General features: G+C 41.9%; 1 protein-coding gene across 1 annotated transcript; it reads right to left on the bottom strand.

Annotated features, from left to right (window-relative positions):
* Positions 1-181: 181 nt before the first annotated feature.
* Positions 182-14,970, bottom strand: tmem165 (transmembrane protein 165). The gene is made up of 6 exons (XM_061978116.2): positions 14,632-14,970; positions 4,296-4,521; positions 4,029-4,204; positions 3,783-3,965; positions 3,606-3,711; positions 182-854 (listed from the first exon to the last, which is right to left on the bottom strand). The coding sequence occupies exons 1-6, from the start codon at positions 14,752-14,754 to the stop codon at positions 778-780; spliced, it is 891 nt and encodes a 296-aa protein (XP_061834100.2). The 5' UTR covers positions 14,755-14,970; the 3' UTR covers positions 182-777.
* Between the last annotated feature and the right edge of the window lie 751 nt (positions 14,971-15,721).

Here is a 15,721-nt window from a genome sequence, read left to right as displayed (position 1 = left end):
GGTAAAGCTCTACAGTATATAAACATCAACAAAGTACAAAAATATTTTGCAAGTGTTTTTATAGTAATAAAAAAAACAAGTGATTTGGGAATTTTATTGGTTTGATCGTCTTTTTTATATCAATATTTAAACAAATATTTTGGGGTAATATAAACTAATGTCTTAATAAATTAACTTGAAAGACAGGAAAACATTTTATTAAGCATTTCCACTTAAAGGTCAATGATTTTTTTTATTGCAGGATTGATGTTATTTTAAATTAACTGAGTGCACCTTGTCCAACCTTTAGAAAAATATTTCCTTATGATCTCTTTCACCCTCCACTTTCCAAACTTCAATGACACTAAATAAATAGATCATTTAAAAAAAATTAAAACTGGAGTGAGGTGAGCTTTATGTACACTACAGTAAGTTAGCAGAACAATGCAGAAATATCAACTTATTTTTCTGTTTCCAAAAAAAAAAGCATAAAATAACAGAAATTATTTATAATTTGACATTGATGAATGAATTAATAGATCACCAAAAAAGACAAGCATGTTTAAAATTAAGAAAACAAGGACGGTGTCTAACATGTGGAAAAAGCACTCAGTAACAAAACAAACAAAGTACCTTTGTGGTTGTATCTCAACACTACATTTCCCATGATGCTTTGAGCTTCAAGAGGCCACAGTCTCCACACTGTAGTCCACAGCAGTTGATAATCTCTCGACAGCGACGAATGCAAACTATGGACAATTATGTACACGCTAAAGAGTCTTTCCAGGACGCTGGCTCTCACAGTCCTCCCTCTGGTTTGATGAAGAGGGCGGAGAAGGCGAAGGCCAAGAACATGATCCCTCCGATGATTGTGACTGTCAGGAAAAGACAACAAGACGAGTTAAATTCTGGTAATTTGTTTCCAAGTATCATGTGTGTTACATGTGTTCTGTTAATAACTAAGCGGTGGGGCATAATATCATGTTGATGAAAATTTAATTAATCTTTGGAGAACTGGCTATTTTTTTAATCAAATTGAAAAATAGAGTTTAATGTAATTTAATGTTATTGAATATAGTTTAATAAATATGCTCTTTTTATATGTATTTACTTAGATTTAATTAATTTGATTTAACTTAAATATTATTGAATAAATATTATGTCATTTCTATTTTAGTATGGGGTATTTTTTCAACTTAATAAAAAAGTCAAAAAAATGTGGTTAAATGTCAGCTTTTAAAAATACCAATAATTAATCTCTTTTTTTGTTAAGTTAAAATTAAAATATCTGGTTTACTGTAGTTTAATGTAATTTTTAAATACACAAAAAAATCTCTGTTTTTCGTGGGCTATTTTTTACTTCTACTAATTACAACAAATTCAAATCACACGGTACCTCACAATACGATAGAAACAAATTGTCCGCTTATATTCTGCAGCATAATTTAAGACAAACCAATTGCAGTGTTTTGGTAAATGAATAGAAGTATGAATGCTGTAGTGCTGGTATGTGATCCAAGATGGCTGACAACAATCATACAACAATACAACGTGCCAAAGGGTTAAAATACAAAAAATACATTTATTTGCAGCAGAGCGCATTATCGTGAGGTTAAAAATAGCCATTTTTTTTCACACCCCTATCTAAAATTGATACATTTCTGGTTTTAATGTAGGCTTTTAAAAAATGTTGTTTTTTAATAGTTTTTTTTTAATGTACCGGTAGGTTATTTTTAAATCAAATTAATTCTATAAATTCCATCCATCCATCCATCCATCCATCTTCTTCCGCTTATCCGAGGTCGGGTCGCGGGGGCAGCAGCTTAAGCAGGGAAGCCCAGACTTCCATCTTCCCAGCCACTTCGTCCAGCTCCTCCCGGGGGATACCGAGGCGTTCCCAGGCCAGATAGTCTTCCCAACGTGTCCTGGGTCTTCCCCGTGGCCTCCTACCAGTCGGACGTGCCCGAAACACCTTCCTAGGGAGGCGTTCGGGTGGCATCCTGACCAGATGCCCGAACCACCTCATCTGGCTCCTCTCGATGTGGAGGAGCAGCGGCTTTACTTTGAGCTCCCCCCGAATGACAGAGCTTCTCACCCTATCTCTAAGGGAGAGCCCCGCCACTCGGCGGAGGAAACTCATTTCGGCCGCTTGTACCCGTGATCTTGTCCTTTCGGTCATGACCCAAAGCTCATGACCATAGGTGAGGATGGGAACGTAGATCGACCGGTAAATCGAGAGCTTTGCCTTCCGGCTCAGCTCCTTCTTCACCACAACGGATCGATACAGCGTCCACATTACTGAAGACGCCGCACCGATCCGCCTGTCGATTTCACGATCCACTCTTCCCCCACTCGTGAACAAGACTCCGAGGTACTTGAACTCCTCCACTTGGGGAAAGATCTCCTCCCCAACCCGGAGATGGCACTCCACCCTTTTCCGGGAGAGAACCATGGACTCGGACTTGGAGGTGCTGATTCCCATCCCAGTCGCTTCACACTCGGCTGCGAACCGATCCAGTGAGAGCTGAAGATCCTGGCCAGATGAAGCCATCAGGACCACATCATCTGCAAATAGCAGTGACCTAATCCTGCAGCCACCAAACCAGATCCCCTCAACGCCCTGACTGCGCCTAGAAATTCTGTCCATAAAGGTTATGAACAGAATCGGTGACAAAGGGCAGCCTTGGCGGAGTCCAACCCTCACTGGAAACGTGTCCGACTTAATGCCGGCAATGCGGACCAAGCTCTGACACCGATTATACAGGGAGCGAACCGCCACAATAAGACAGTCCGTTACCCCATACTCTCTGAGCACTCCCCACAGGACTTCCTGGGGTACACGGTCGAATGCCTTCTCCAAGTCCACAAAGCACATGTAGACTGGTTGGGCAAACTCCCATGCACACTCAAGGACCCTGCTGAGAGTATAGAGCTGGTCCACAGTTCCACGACCAGGACGAAAACCACACTGTTCCTCCTGAATCCGAGGTTCGACTATCCGGCGTAGCCTCCTCTCCAGTACACCTGAATAGACCTTACCGGGAAGGCTGAGGAGTGTGATCCCACGATAGTTGGAACACACCCTCCGGTTCCCCTTCTTAAAGAGAGGAACCACCACCCCGGTCTGCCAATCCAGAGGTACCGCCCCCGATGTCCACGCGATGTTGCAGAGTCTTGTCAACCAAGACAGCCCCACAACATCCAGAGCCTTAAGGAACTCCGGGCGGATCTCATCCACCCCCGGGGCCTTGCCACCGAGGAGCTTAATATATAAATTAGGCTGTTCTAAATTAAATTGTTCACTGATTGATGAACTCTATCTAATTGATTCAATACATGTAATTTCCGGCTTAACAGGCATTTAATTGTTAATTTGATTACCTGCACCAACATGTGTTAGTTTTTGGTTCACCTATTTTTAAAACACACTTAAAATTCTCATTTAATGTGGTCTAGTTTTCCAATAAAGTACAATAACATTTCAGGTTTAACGTAGGCTTTAAAAATTTCCTTTAAAAACAATTCTGGTTAAAACAAAGTGTTTTTAAATAGTGTAATGTTTATGAATATTGCCTGGGCTTCTACATGAATAGGAGACATGGTGTGTTGCAATGCGGTGGCCTCACCTGTCCTGACGGATATCTTCTGTGCAATCATCCTCCCTCCCACCACAGCCAGGCCGGTGCACATGCAGTGACCCAGCGTGCCTCCGACAGCCACGCCAAACGGATCCTGGTTGGGATTTTCAAAAGCTTTGAAAGCAAACAGAATCAAAGAAGGAAAAATGGGGTCATGTGACGCACCTCTCGGGCAGCCAGGATGATGGTGGTCAGCTGCGAGCGGTCCCCCCACTCCGCCAGGAAGGTGAGGGTGAGCGCCTGGATGAAGATGGGCGAGATGACGCTGTGCCACCTGGACGGCGGCGGCGAGGCGGCAGCCCCCGCCTCCACGTCTGGAGCCCCGTTGATGAGCTTGGTGCGCTGCAGCTGGGAGGACAAGATGAGGACATTTAAAAAGGCCGTTAAGAGGATCTTTGCTTTTTCTCCTACCTCTTCGTCCTTCTTCTTGATCTCCGCCTGCACTTCCTCCAGCTCCTCTTGGCCCTCGTCAGGACTCATGCGGAGCCCCTCCCTCAGCATGCGTACGCCGAAGATGGCGAACAGGGCGGTGGACACGTAGTAGGTGTAGATCCTGGGGATGATGGTGGTGGCGTAGCCAAACAACACTGGCGTGGACAAAAACCAGAAGGATGGAATTAGTCATTTTTCCATTTCAAAAGGTCAGTTTGACCCTGGAACAGTTTGTATTTGACTCACCAGACAGGCAGGTCATGAGTCCCAGGGCCAGCATGGCGCCTGCCAGCACGGTGAGCCGGTTGTAGCGCATGGCCATGATGGCGGCGATGAAGAAAGTCTTATCTCCCAACTCTGACACGATGATGACGGAGATGGAGGCCACGAAGGCGTGGATGAAGCCCAGGTTTGCTTTGCCGGAGTCATCGTCTTTCACCACCGGGACCAAATGTTGGGAACTGGAGGCCTTCTGGAAGAACACAAGGAAGTGTTTTTTTGTTCTGTGTTCTCTGGGCCACCATTCCCCGGTGTGGAAAGTTATGGCCGCTCGACAGTGTTCTAGCATGGAAAACAGGTTTTATTTAACTGGAGAGCATCAACATCAAGTCATTTTTTATTTCTACTCAGGTTTTTTCGCAATAGGTCCTTAAAAACTAGAGATTGACAGATGTGATTTTTTAGTATTATATTTGGATATTTGGAGCTGATTTTCATTTGCAGTAAAAGTACCAGTAAGCTAAACATAAATACCGTATTTTTCGGAGTATAAGTCGCATTGGCCGAAAATGCATAATAAAGAAGGAAAAAAACACATAACACACGCATTTTTGGGGGAAATTTATTTGATAAAACCCAACACCAAGAATAGACATTTGAAAGGCAATTTTAAATAAATAAAGAATAGTGAACAACAGGCTGAATAAGTGTACGTTATATGAGGCATAAATAACCAACTGAGAACGTGCCTGGTATGTTAACGTAACATATTATGGTAAGAGTCATTCAAATAACTATAACATATAGAACATGCTATACGTTTACCAAACAATCTGTCACTCCTAATCGCTAAATCCCATGAAATCTTATACGTCTAGTCTCTTACGTGAATGAGCTAAATAATATTATTTGATATTTTACGGTAATGTGTTAATAATTTCACACATAAGTTGCTCCTGAGTATAAGTCGCACCCCCGGCCAAACTATGAAAAAAACTGCGACTTATAGTCCGAAAAATACGGTAGTATACATCAGTAAACAGCTGGACAAAGCTTTAAAGGGGAACATTATCACCAGACCTATGTAAGCGTCAATATATACCTTGATGTTGCAGAAAAAAGACCATATATTTTTTTAACCGATTTCCGAACTCTAAATGGGTGAATTTTGGCGAATTAAACGCCTTTCTATTATTCGCTCTCGGAGCGATGCCGTCACAACGTGACGTCACATCGGGAAGCAATCCGCCATTTTCTCAAACACAGAGTCAAATCAGCTCTGTTATTTTCCGTTTTTTCGACTGTTTTCCGTACCTTGGAGACATCATGCCTCGTCGGTGTGTTGTCGGAGGGTGTAACAACACGAACAGGGACGGATTCAAGTTGCACCAGTGGCCCAAAGATGCGAAAGTGGCAAGAAATTGGACGTTTGTTCCGCACACTTTACCGACGAAAGCTATGCTACGACAGAGATGGCAAGAATGTGTGGATATCCTGCGACACTCAAAGCAGATGCATTTCCAACGATAAAGTCAAAGAAATCTGCCGCCAGACCCCCATTGAATCTGCCGGAGTGTGTGAGCAATTCAGGGACAAAGGACCTCGGTAGCACGGCAAGCAATGGCGGCAGTTTGTTCCCGCAGACGAGCGAGCTAAACCCCCTGGATGTCTTGGCTCACACCGTCCCTTATGCCACCGAAGATGATCAAGAGAAGAATATCGACCCTAGCTTCCCTGGCCTGCTGACATCAACTCCAAAACTGGACAGATCAGCTTTCAGGAAAAGAGCGCGGATGAGGGTATGTCTACAGAATATATTAATTGATGAAAATTGGGCTGTCTGCACTCTCAAAGTGCATGTTGTTGCCAAATGTATTTCATATGCTGTAAACCTAGTTCATAGTTGTTAGTTTACTTTAATGCCAAACAAACACATACCAATCGTTGGTTAGAAGGCGATCGCCGAATTCGTCCTTGCTTTCTCCCGTGTCGCTGGCTGTCGTGTCGTTTTCGTCGGTTTCGCTTGCATACGGTTCAAACCGATATGGCTCAATAGCTTCAGTTTCTTCTTCAATTTCGTTTTCGCTACCTGCCTCCACACTACAACCATCCGTTTCAATACATGCGTAATCTGTTGAATCGCTTAAGCCGCTGAAATCCGAGTCTGAATCCGAGCTAATGTCGCTATAGCTTGCTGTTCTATGCGCCATGTTTGTTTGAGTTGGCATCACTATGTGACTTCACAGGAAAATGGACGGGTGTATATAACGATGGTTAAAATCAGGCACTTTGAAGCTTTTTTTAGGGATATTGTGTGATGGGTAAAATTTTGAAAAAAACTTCGAAAAATAAAATAAGCCCCTGGGAACTGATTTTTAATGGTTTTAACCCTTCTGAAATTGTGATACTGTTCCCCTTTAAGTTCTTTTTTTTAAGGAAACTTGGGACCAGTAGTGACATACTGTTTTATGCTGTGCTAATGTTGTGTTTCATTTAGCACCAAAAAACATCAGGGGACTTCTCAACATCACAAAAACTCGCCATCTACTCATTTTTATAGCCGTTTCTAAATTTGATACATTTTGAAGTTTCCTCAAGAGGAACTCTGAAATATTGCAAATATTTAAATTAAAACAATTCTGGGCTCCCTCACGTAATATATAGTCGAGACATTTTTCAAGCTGACTGACATTTCTTCCTGCATGTTACAGAAAGTATGAGCTGCTGTCTGCTCTTCTTTACTAATCTAAAAAGTCTCCTATTTTTCAAGGTATTTACACAAAGTTTGTATTTTTGGCAGATATATATTTTTTCTGCTATGTTAATATCCACTCATCTCTGTCAGGTTATTTGATTTGATCATGCAACATGAAACTCTGCGCGCTCCTTTGATGAGCCTACACTTCGACTGTTGCGGATGGAGGCTTGTTGAGCAACTCGATCGCCGGGGAAACTAAGAATAGATTAAAGAACCGACAAAAAAACGAATTGTTCAGTAGAATTGAAAGCGGGAAAAATCTTATCAATTTCCCCATCCCTAGCTGTGATGAATTGTACTCAGCGCTCCATTGATCATGACTTTTTGTTGTGGTCTTAACTCAAGAGTAACATACTCAGAATTGATTGAACTAAATCACATCAGCTGTTTTGGAACCCTACACTCAGGGGCTGATTTACCAAAAGTTTTGCTGTACTAAAACACGTGCAGACCTGATAGCACACGCAAAACTGATCTACTAAACGTGTACAAAGTGGACTGCGTCTGTTAAGGGAGCAGAATGAGGCGTGCAATCCATTTTGCGTCTCTGTCTTCATTATTATGCAAAATATATGCGGATAATCAAAACATTCATTAAGATGCAAGTACAATTATTTAGCATGCGCAGTGTGATTTATCAACACCCATTACCCGTTTTGCAAAACAAATTCAATTAATGCGTTTTGGTGTCATTTAATATTTTTAATGAGAATGTAAAAGTTGTCTGTCTGTGTTGGCCCTGTGATGAGGTAGCGACTTGTCCAGGGTGTACCCTGCCTTCCGTCCATATGCAGCTGGGATAGGCTCCAGCACCCCCCGCGACCCCATAAGGGACAAGCGCTAGAAAATGGATGGATGGATGTTTATTTCACATTGAATATACATTAAAATATTTCTTATATGAAAACAACTTTTTAAGTATGCAGCTCTTTTCACTCAACATTAATAAAAAAGACATCAATATGGGCTTTGCGACACTCCCGCCGGCTGATCGCTGTCGAACCTCCTTCCACCTGATGGGACAACTTTGACAAGCAAGACTTGTTGCTCTGTGTCATAAGAAAGGTGCAACATTATCTTATGTTTTTAGTCCTTATTTAACGACAAATCATGAAGTTAACTTAGGCGTCTTGTTTCAATTTTTGTAGATGAGCCGGGCGTGACTGTGCTTACGCGTAAAAAGCAACTAAAAAAAAAAAAGTAGCGTCCTCCTTGTAGTGTGTATTGATGTTAAAGACAATATACACTTCATTACACATGTACCATATCACTAAATCGAGGATTAAATGCTTTATAATTCCCTTAAACATGCAAAATGGTTTCACTGGCTTGTTAGTGCGTGCTGATTTTAGAAATGTACACTTCACTGCACATCACCATGTTGATGAACACGTAATAATTCCATGAGTGTTGGGTTTCAGCAGCACAGGTGTGCATTCGCTCTTTAATAATGTTCCCAGGGCTTTGTGTACGTGCAGGCAGGTTTTAAAGATAATGTACATGTCATTGTATATCTAAAGTTGATCAAAATAAACATGATAGGAGGTGTAATGCCACCAAGTCAGATATTGCTGCCTTTTTCAGACTTCTGATTGGACAAAATGTGCATGAAAGCAGGTGTATGAGTTTGTGTGTAGACATAGACAGTTTTGAAACTACACTTGTGTGGATGGAGATTGTTTTAACCCCAAATATGTGTTTTTGAAACTCTCCGCGTTCGTGTGGACATGACCTTAGTTTCCCCAAAATAAATCCAAGACTTAAGGTATAAACTCATTTTGTTAAACCTCCAACCAGGAAAAACCTTCTCATAGATATTTTGAATGGCGTTTTGGCAATAAAAACAGCAGCGCATGCATGACACAATGATGGTATTTGACTGTTTTGCTTTTAGCACTAGTTTCTTCAAGACGGCAAGGATATCCTGTCATATATTTGAATAAGCCGGATGTCAACAAAAGTGATAGTAGCTTCCAGCGTATCAGTTAGAAGTATTTTTCCTCCATGTCAACACATCTCTATAATAAAAAAAAGGAAAGTTTGTTTTGTTATGAACATGGATGAATGAAAATGTAACTTAGGCTATGTTTACACTAAGCCAGATAACCCCTTAAACGAATAATTTAGCCTAATCCCCGTTTCAGCCACACTAAACCAGCGTTTAAGGTTCCCCTCCTCAGATACATTTTTACACGGGTAAGTGCGCCGTGTATTTCTTGAATCTCTGGCTTTTAGCTTTGTATGGACTCATTGATCGTTTACAAACTGAGTTCAAAGAGGAAATTCCTTCAACATTTGCAAAAAACTCTTGTGGATGTACTAAGAGTCTGTGGTTGCCAGTGTTCTGTTCTACATCGTAGTGTGGGGGAGTACATCCAAAAAGGACAGCTCCAGACTGGAGAAACTGATCAGGCGGAATAAAACTGGACTCACTGGTGACGGTGGCAGAGAAGTGGACTGTGGAAAAACTACTGAGCATCATGGATGATGCCAGTCACCCTCTGCATACCGTTGTCAGTAGCCAGAGGAGCCTGTTCAGTGCTCGACTGCTTCATCCCAAGTGCAGGACTAATAGACTAAAAAACTCCTTTGTCCCACACGCCATCAGACTGTACAACTCCTCTCTGGGGGGCAGGGGGATACTAGGATGACAGGGGATGCAAAACAATAACAACACTGAAATAAACTGCAACAAAAAAACAGTGCAATTAACAGTGCAATACATTTTCATAACATGGTCACTACTGCGTGGTTTCTCTTGTTATATTCTTATTTTTACTGGTATATTTTTATTCTTATTGTTGCTTTTTCTTTTTATTCTTATTGTTATATTTTCTATATTATTTCCATTTATACCCCCCTTATTTTTTACTTTTTAAATTTGATCTCAATTCTGTACACTGCTGCTGGAATTTGAATTTTCCTGAGGGAACTCTTTTGAAGGAATCAATAAAGTACTAACTATATATATATCAAAGTGACGCCAGAAAGACCGCGCCCCACGCAGGAAGTGACGTCAGAAATAACACGCCACAGCCAGCTTCATAATAAAGCTGGTTTCGTAACTCAGAGCTAACCACTGGAAATATGGAGGCGAGTCATCCAGACGTGCCCGCGTTTCTCCTTCTTCTACATGTACAGACGCTTGTGGAAATCACACATTACTACCTTAAAAGAAAGCGATTGCAGCTATTTCAGATACAACACTTCTCAGACGGCAAGAGATCTTTTGAATGTCGAGGTCAGCTGTGATTCTACTTACCGAAAAACGTGTAGGAGAGTCATCGAGAATGCGGGCTCCCGTGCATGTGATAAAAAAGGTAGCGTGTGCTTTGTATTACCTGGCCGACGAGGGAAGACCAACTACGGAAAACGGCGAATGCTTTTGGACTGGCAAAGCGGACTGTATCGGTTATTGTCCGCCATGTATGTCGCGGACTCAACGTCTCGGTCCAGAGTATACAAAGTCACCAAAAACGAATGGACAATGAAGGTGAAGGCAAAAGAGTGAGGCGTGTCCTGACCAGATATTTAGATACCGTATTTTTCGGATTATAAATCGCTTCGGAGTATAAGTCGCACCGGCCGAAAATGCACAATAAAGAAGGAAAAAACATACATAAGTCGCACTGGAGTATAAGTCGCATTTTTAGGGAAATTTATTTGATCAAATCCAACACCAAGAATAGACATTTGAAAGGCAATTTAAAATAAATAAAGAATAGTGAACAACAGGCTGAATAAGTGTACGTTATATGAGGCATAAATAACCAACTGAGAACGTGCCTGGTATGTTAACGTAACATATTATGGTAAGAGTCATTCATATAACTATAACATATAGAACATGCTATACGTTTACCAAACAATCTGTCACTCCTAATCGCTAAATCCGATGAAATCTTCTTCCTCGGTGTCGCTTCTAAACAACTCTGCCAACTCCAAAGGTAGACAATGTGCCGCTTCCTCTTCTATCGGTACGTCGCTTACGTCAGAGTCATCGTCCATTGCAGTTCCAATTATTCCAGCCTTTTTATTTTTATTTAGCCTTTATTTAACCAGGTAAAAATCCCATTGAGATCAAAGATCTCTTTTCCAAGGGAGACCTGGCCAAGAGGGCAGCAGCAAGGTTGCATTAAAAACAGTAAACAACACATAAAACATCACATTTACAACATTAAAACTTGCTCACATAGCACATGTGCATACAGACAAGGTAGACTGCAATCCTTTCACAGAAGCTTTAAACTCATTCAATGTAACAAGGGTTTGAAGTTTAATATTCGATTGTAGGTTATTCTAAGCCTTTGGTGCTGAAAACCTAAATGCTTTCTTGCCCAGTTCAGTTCTTACTTTGGGGACGACAAATTGCAGAACATTCATTGAACGAAGATTGTGACTTCCTTGTTTCTTTGTTAAAAGACAAGACAGATAAGATGGAGTGATACCCAGAATGGGTTTTTTTTCTGAATCCGGACAGGATGGTTTCGGTTGTCACTGAAGCCCATGCTTTGTCGATCCATCCAATGACATCCAGAAAACTTGCATGGCGCATTCTCCCAGTACAGAAGTAGTAGCAGGTAGCATCTTCTGCCACGACCCACAATGCACTTCTGCCACGACCCGCCCCCGCCGAATTTGTATTGGTTGACGTGTGTGTGACGATTGCTGATATCCGCCTAGTAGAGATGCGCGGTTTGCGGACACAACCGCGGAGTCCGCGGATAATCCGCGGGTCGGGCGGGTGACATGATGAAAAAAATTGATTTTAAATAGATTCGAGCGGGTGGCGGTTGAACCAATTCGGAAATATATATACATACCGTATTTTCCGCACTATAAGGCGCACCTAAAAACCACAAATTTTCTCAAAAGCTGACAGTGCGCCTTATAACCCGGTGCGCTTTATATATGGATTAATATTAAGATTCATTTTCATAAAGTTTCGGTCTCGCAACTACGGTAAACAGCCGCCATCTTTTTTCCCCGTAGAAGAGGAAGTGCTTCTTCTTCTACGCAAGCAACCGCCAAGGTAAGCACCCGCCCCCATAGAACAGGAAGCGCTTCTTCTTCTACTGTAAGCAACCACCCGCCCGCGTAGAAGAAGAAGAAGCGCGCGGATATTACCGTACGTTTCATTTCCTTTGTGTGTTTACATCTGTAAAGACCACAAAATGGCTCCTACTAAGCGACAGGGATCCGGTTCATGAAAAGACGCAATCTCTCCATCCGCACACGGACTACTATTTCACAGCAACTGCCTAAAGACTTTCAAGAAAAGCTGGCTACTTTCCGTGCATATTGTAAAAACAAGATAGCTGAAAAAAGATCCGGCCAGAGAACATTATCAACATGGACGAGGTTCCACTGACTTTTGATATTCCTGTGAACCGCACTGTGGATACAACGGGAGCACGTACGGTGAATATTCGCACCACAGGGAATGAGAAGTCATCCTTCACTGTGGTTCTAGCTTGCCATGCTAATGGCCAGAAACTTCCACCCATGGTGATATTCAAAAGGAAGACCTTGCCAAAAGAGACCTTTCCAGCCGGCGTCATCATAAAAGCTAACTCGAAGGGATGGATGAAGAAAAGATGAGCGAGTGGTTAAGGTAAGTTTACGTGAAGAGGCCGGGTGGCTTTTTTCACGCAGCTCCGTCCATGTTGATATACGACTCCGTGCGCGCCCACATCACGCTGGTTTTTAATATATTATTAAAGTTTGACTGACCTATCTGACTGTTTTTTTGACATTCCTTTAGCGCAGTTAGATGCGGCTTATAACACGGGGCGTCTTATAGGTGGACAAAGTTTTGAAATATGCCGTTCATTGAAGGCGCGGCTTATAACCCAGGGCGCCTTATGGTGCGGAAAATACGGTAGTTAAATGTTGTTACCCACATACGAAAAACGAGCAGCACTCTTTGAAACAGGCAATTATTCATCAGGCACTGCAGCACAACACAACACACCAGAAAAAAAAAAAGAAAATATGGCAACGCCGGCAGCAAACGTGGTATGCGACAAACTAAAAAAGGGAATACTAAAGACCCGGGGGAAAAAAGACCAGCTATTTGCCTTGGCCAATAAGTTGCAGGTAATTTATTATTATTATTTATTTAATTTATTTTTGTTTAAATAGGGATGACATACATATGTTATTGTATAATTTAGTTTGTGCACGTGATTGACAGCCTAAAGTTTATGAGGCACATTTTTTATTTCAACTTAAAAACGTATGAGCCTATGCCTACAACATAGGCTATGTGTTTATCTTAATTTTCCTGCCTGTCGTTGACAATGGAGATTGTCTGATATTTTGTCATGGCTGCAGATCAATCAATAAAGGTTCATCTTTGTCGCGAAATTGTTCACTGTTTCACTGTGCACCCCGCCCTCGTCCCTATTTGAGCATTATAACGTTAACAAGTTAATATTCATTGAAATAAATTCAGAACATTTTTTTTACCTAATGAAAATATAGGCCTAGTCTTTCTAAAACATTTTTTTAACTTCTTAAAAGCATCGTTCTGCTTGCTGCAACTGCGCACACAAAGTGTGAGGAACGCACACTCCTGATCTGAGGGCATTGGCAACAATAGTCAACACTTTCTTAATGGAAATAACAATAATACTATAATAATGATAAATAATATTATCACGCATTAATATCTCTTAGCTACTAATGCGTGGCCAAGGGACATTCAATGCGTGGTACGCATTGAATGTCTCTGCTCCATTGGATCAGTCTCCTTTCTTTAACAGGCAAAAGCTTTCTAACCTCACTAATGCCTTGCATCGTCTATATTAGATATATAACAACGGGCGGGTGGCGGGTGTGGATTTGATAAAATGTTAGTTCGGGTGGATGGCGACTTTTGTGATGCGGTTGCGGATGAAATAATTGCCTATCCGCGCATCTCTACCGCCTAGTCTCTTACGTGAATGAGATAAATAATATCATTTGATATTTTACGGTAATGTGTTAATAATTTCACACATAAATTGCAAACCATGAAAAAAAACTGCGATTTATAATCCGAAAAATACGGTACCTAGATTGATTGATGTAAAATGTTCTTTATCACATTATGTACTTTCGTGTCCGATAAAGATTTGATTAATTTATGATGGCTCAGGTGTGTTTCACTACAATAGGGCCCCCACAGCACACTAGATTCCAGTTAATTGAAATACCACAACACTGGACATTGTTCAGATAAGTTACATTTAATTGAAGAACTTGCACATAAAACAACACTGGCGGTGACTGACGTGCGCATTTTCCGCGCATGCGTATTAGGTCGCGTTGCGCCGGCTGACGGAGGGGGTCTTAAACGACCATTCATTGTGTGTGTGTGTGTGTGTGTGTGTGTGTGTGTGTGTGGACAATGATAAGGTTAGGTGGGATTTACCCTGGATAACCTTAGCCGGCTTAGTGTAGAAGGGGCCTTAACGCGCCTGGCTAACAAGTCGTGTGATGACACGTCTCAGTTAGCATGTAGCAGCTAGCTTAAATGCTACAAGAAGACGCGTAGATACAAAACCGATTCGCCCCGATAATTAGACGATAAATGTGTGCTAATAAGATAGTTATACATACCACTATCGGGGCCTGTTCCTGGACAGGATTTTGCTCCTCCGGAATGGCAGCGACTCCAAGCACAAAAAACAAGACGAGCGGAAGAAAGAAGCTCACGTTTCTCCCGCCGACCCTGAGAGGCATTATTGTTTCTTCTTAGCCGACTATGGAGCACTTTCCCCTCCGGCGAGTCACTTCGAACCGCCGACAGCAGCGAAAAAAGCCGACTTCATGATAACATTCCGTTTATAATTAAATAACTAACACACACACAAACCCGTCGCTAACAGACGGAGAGGAGAGAGAGAGAGAGAAAGAACTCCAGAGGAAGTTGTGCCACTGCCGCATTGGGGACTGACGGATGCTCTGATTGGTCAGTATGACTTTGACGTAACATAGTAGGTCAGTTAAAACCTCGCTGATTGGACGGGATGGATGCCAATCACTAATCTTTAATTGCAAAGAATGATAGAAGCAGAGCAAGCGGTTGCTTGGGAAGTTCCAGAACAGTTCAAAGGGACACTTTATTAGGCACATTATCCGAATATATAACAGCATGTTGTATGTATATTTAAAAAAAAGTTAAAGTGCCAATGATTGTCACACACACACTAGGTGTGGCGAAATTATTCTCCTGCATTTGACCCTTGATCACCCCCTGGGAGGTGAGGGGAGCAGTGGGCAGCAGCGGTGGCCGCGCCCGGGAATCATTTTGGTAATTTTACCCCCAATTCCAACCCTTGATGCTCATCTAAAACATGTATCATCCACATGTATTTGTTATAGTATTAGCAATTTTACCTTAAATTAAGCATTTTGAAGCATAAAACGCCTAAAAATATCAATACTACAAAACAAAGGCTTTGTGGTTAGAGTGTCCGCCCTGAGATCGGTAGGTCGTGAGTTCAAACCCATAAATGGGACCCATAACCTCCATGCTTGGCACTCAGCATCAAGGGTTGGAATTGGGGGTTAACTCACCAAAATGATTACCGCTGCTGCTCACTGCTCCCCTCACTTCTCAGGGGGTAAACATGAGGATGGGTCCAATGCAGAGGGTAATTTCACCACACCTAGTGAAGTGAAGTGAATTATATTTATATAGCGCTTT

This window comes from Nerophis lumbriciformis, linkage group LG18, assembly GCF_033978685.3.
Source record: "Nerophis lumbriciformis linkage group LG18, RoL_Nlum_v2.1, whole genome shotgun sequence".
Taxonomy (NCBI): Eukaryota; Metazoa; Chordata; class Actinopteri; order Syngnathiformes; family Syngnathidae; genus Nerophis; species Nerophis lumbriciformis.
The sequence above is the reverse complement of the archived record's forward strand: the minus strand, read 5'-3'. Positions and strand labels throughout refer to the sequence as shown.